Source organism: Platalea leucorodia (assembly GCF_965183815.1).
Source record: "Platalea leucorodia genome assembly, chromosome: 3".
In the NCBI taxonomy this organism is placed as follows: Eukaryota; Metazoa; Chordata; class Aves; order Pelecaniformes; family Threskiornithidae; genus Platalea; species Platalea leucorodia.
This window is the reverse complement of record NC_138825.1, coordinates 45,139,954-45,143,964: the sequence shown is the minus strand read 5'-3', so window position 1 is coordinate 45,143,964 and position 4,011 is coordinate 45,139,954. Positions and strand designations below refer to the sequence as shown.

The 4,011-nt window shown below is 68.8% G+C and overlaps 1 protein-coding gene across 1 annotated transcript; it reads right to left on the bottom strand.

Annotated features, from left to right (window-relative positions):
- Positions 1–907: 907 nt before the first annotated feature.
- On the bottom strand, positions 908–3,158 carry IRF2BP2 (interferon regulatory factor 2 binding protein 2). Its single transcript, XM_082307157.1, has 2 exons — positions 1,989–3,158; positions 908–1,750 (listed from the first exon to the last, which is right to left on the bottom strand). Exons 1-2 carry the CDS (start codon positions 3,007–3,009, stop codon positions 1,035–1,037), a joined length of 1,737 nt encoding a protein of 578 aa, XP_082163283.1. The 5' UTR covers positions 3,010–3,158; the 3' UTR covers positions 908–1,034.
- Between the last annotated feature and the right edge of the window lie 853 nt (positions 3,159–4,011).

Sequence of the window (4,011 nt, the reverse complement as noted above, 5' to 3'; positions counted from 1 at the left end):
CACCTCCCCAGCTTTGTCCAAAGACACAAAAGCCCCAGAAGTGACGCTGAAGACCTTCAGAGATGGCGGTGCTACGTTGGCGCCTTTGCCAATCGTATAATTAAGTTCGTTATCAAAATTCCACGTTATGGTATGTAATTGGTGCATCAATGCAGTTTTGTAATCTTACAACTGATCACGTGAACTGCGGTCAACTTTGCCTTAAAAAAAAAAAAAAAAAACACCAAACCAAAAACAAACAAACCCAGAAATCCCTAACTCAACAGCGCCTCTGGGACACCTCTCCACATCCAACTCCGGAGGCACCTTCCCTTGAGAAACACAGAGGAATTTGGGACTGGATCTGCTAGATCTGCCATCGCAACCCGAGCCGTGCGTTTCTGGGAGAAAGCCCTCCTGCTCCCTAAGCTCCGGGATGGCGAAGGGCATCCCCGCCGCGGCTAGCCACTCTTCTCCCCAACCGCCTCAGACCAAGCCTGCATGCGACCAGCTCTACAGGACAGGGGCCAGGAATAAGGAATCACAGACAGTAAGGCAATCTTTACAATGTCAGAAAGTGTATTTGGCATTTAAAAAAACAAAAAAAAAACAAAAAAAAAAAAAAGGAAAAAGAAAAAAAAAAGAAACAAGTGCATACAAATACAGCTAGAAGCATTTCTGGTTTGCCAAGTGCTCTCTAAAAAAAGCAGCGCAAGTCACAGCCTACATTGAACAGTAACTGTCACCAGGGAAGCACAACAAATAGTTGCTATAACAAAAGGGAAAAAAGAAAAAACAAAACAAAACAAACAAAACAAAAAAAAAAAAAGGAGAATTAGAAGAAATGCCTTTATAATAAGTACATACCTTTTGTCTTCAAAAAATATAGAAACACAATGTATTCAAAAAAATCAAAATTATACAGCCATGTTTATGAAGTCTACATTTCCCTTGTCTTGGAGATATATATATATTTATATATATATATTTATAGATATATACACAATTCGAGCAGTTCGAGTTCAAGGTGACGTCGGGCGGCGAGAGCGGGCCAGTCACGAGTCCCTCTCCTTTTTCACTTTCACATCTCCGGCCAGGATGGTGGCGATCTCCCCCTGCATGAAGGCCCAGGGGACGTTGGAGCCGACCAGGGGGCACTTCTCCCCGCTGGGGCAGTACACCTCCCCGCTGGCTCCCTGCTGCTTGATGCTCTGCCGGGAGCAGGGGAAGCAGAACTTGTGGGAGGGGACGGAGGGGCACTGGACGAAGTGGGTGTCTTCCAGGCGCTCGTGGCAGAGGGTACAACACAACGGGACGCTGGCGGCGAGGGACGAGTCCGGCAGGCTGGCGGGGTGGACGGGCTCCAGCCCGCCCGCCGCGTTGGCCCCCTGGCCCGGCACCTCCCTGCCGGGGCCCAGCCTTCTTTGGTTCATGGCGGAGGGCGAGGGGGGGCTGCTGCTGTTCCTCCGCGTGGTGGAGTGGACCTGGTTGGCGTCTTTGGAGGCGTGGTTGCCCCCGGCATTGTCCGCCACCAAAATGAGGGCGGCCATGGGGGACTGGCCGTTCTGGGCCGCCTCGGGCGGCGTGGTCCGGTTGGAGTGGGGCGAGGCGGTGGGCGGCGGGGGCGACATGAAGGGGGTGGCCGTCAGCGGCAGCTTCATCCCTTCCGACGAGGTGGGCAGCCAGGGCTGCGCCTCCCCGTTGATCTTCGGGGGTCCCGCCTCGCCCTCCGGCTCGGGGGAAGGCTTCCTCTTCCGGGCGGCCCGGGCCCCTGCAGAGGCAGAGGGGGAGGAGGAGGAGGAGGGTGAGCAGGCAGCGCAGTAGCAACGCGCCGCCGAGCGCGGGGGTCACCGCCGTGCAACCGCCGAAACGGGTGGCCCCGGCCACCCCCCACGGCCACCCGGCCACCCAGGCCGTCGGGCCGCCGCCCGGGACCCTCCGCCCCGCATGCCGGGAGAGTCCCGTCCCGCCCCGCCCGTCCCGCCGCCCCCCGGCCCCCGCCGCCTCACCTGGCTTGGCCACGGCGCCGTTGGTCTCGTAGCCCAGCAGCCTGCCGCCCGCCATGCCCGGCTCCTTCTTGAACTTGCTGTCGAAGGGGGGCACGGCGTGGCCGCCGTGCTGGTGCAGGGCCAGCAACGTGTCCCGCACCGTCTTGGGCTTGGCCAGCCACTCCTGCTCGCCGCCCGCCCGTGCCTTGCCCTCGGCGGCCAGCTCCGCCGCCGCCGCCGCCGGCAGGCTCTCGGCCGAGCTCCGCTTCTCCTTGGCGCCGCCGTCGTGCTCCCCCGCCGCGCCGCCGCCGCCCGAGGAGGAGGAGGAGACGGAGCCGGGGCGCTTGTGCCCCAGCTCGCCGGGCTGCCCCGCCGCCTGCCCCGCCGCCTGCGCCGCCGCCGCCGGCTGCTGGGGGACGGGCACGGCCATCGGTGCGGGCGCGGCGGAGATGGCGGCCAGCGAGGCGGCGGCGGCGGCGCGGCTGCCCAGGCCGCCGATGGCGGCGGGGAGCCCGGCGCCGTTCACCAGCGGCACCAGGGTGGGGGGCACGGCGTGCGTCCGCCGCGGGTTGGGGCTCTGCCGGTTCAGCTCGGGCGGCTCCTCGGGCTTGGGGAAGCCGTTGGGCACCAGGATGCCGTTGACCTGCCGGCCGCCGCCGTACTCGGCGCCCAGGCGGGGCGGCGGCCGCTCGGCCGCCAGCGAGTAGCGCTCCAGGGGCTGCGGCGGGGGCCGCGCCGCCGCCTCCGCCGCCGCCGGGTGGCCGAGCTGCTGCTGCTGCGCCAGGAGCTCCTTGGCGGAGAGCGGCGGCTGCTTGGCGTGGGGCGGCGGCGGGGCCCGGCCCTCGGGGAAGCAGCCGTGCGCCCGCTTCAGCTGCCGCGCCGTGTCGATGACGAACTCCACGCGGTCGGCGCCCTCGTAGTTGACGCAGCCCCGGCAGACGGGCTCGGTGAAGTCCCAGATCATGGCCCAGGGCATGCGGGGCAGGTCGCACAGGTAGCACGACTGCCTGCGGGAAGCAGCCGCCACCGCCGCCGACGACATGTCCCGGCCCCGGGGCAGCGGCGAGCGCCCCCCGCTCCGGCTCCGGCCGCCGCCGCCTCCTCCTCCTCCTCCGCCCCTCGCCGCCGGAGTCCCGACGGGGAGGCTCGGGCGCCGCGGCCGCAGCGGGACCGTCCGCCGGGCCCCCTCCCCCTCGCCTTCCTCTTCCGTGCGCTGGAGCGGGGCGCGGCGGGCGCCCCGGCAGGCAGAGCCGCTGCGGGGGACGCCGCTCCCCTCGCCGTCTCCGCCGGCGGCGCTCACAGGGCGGCGGGGACGCGCATCTCCGCGGCGCGGCTGGCGCAGGGCTGCGGCCGCTGCCGCCCGCACGGCTCCCCCGCTCGCTGGCTACTACGGGGCGGCGCGGGGCGGCGGGGGCCGGCGCGGCGCGGCGGGGCGGGCGGGGCGGGGACTGCCGCGGGGGCCGGGGCCGGGGCCGGGGCTGGCGGCGGCGCCGTGCCGTGCCGGGCTCCAGCCGCCACCGCCGCCTCTGCGCGCCGCCGCCTCGATTCTTCGACAGTGCCGGCCGCGCCTGCGCGGTGGGCGCCCCCGCCCCGCCGCCGCCGCCGCCGCGATCCCGGCCCCGGCCCCTGCCCGCGCCCCCGCCAGCGGCACCGGGGGTTCCTCCTGCCGCCGGGGGGCCGCCGCGCCCCCGCCCCGGCTCGCCCGCGGGGAGGGCTGTGGGAGCGGAGCGGGAGCAGGCGAGGGGCGGGGGTGCGCTGCAGCTCCCTCCTTCTTTTCTGTTATTATTTTTATTATTGTTGTTGGTTTTGTTACCGTTTCCTGCGCCGCCGCCGAGGGGCTTTGCCCACACCCGCCGCCCCCCGGCGCAGCGGAGCGGGGCGCGGTGCCCCCCGCGCCCCCGGCCCCGCGCGGCCGCGGAGCGTGGCCCCGGCGCGGCGCCCCGGGCTCTCCCGCGGCTGCGGGCCCCCCCCGCCTGCGGGCCCCCCCCGCCGGGGCTCAGCGCCACCTCGGGCAGGGGCCGGCGCCCGCCCGCGCCGCTGCCCG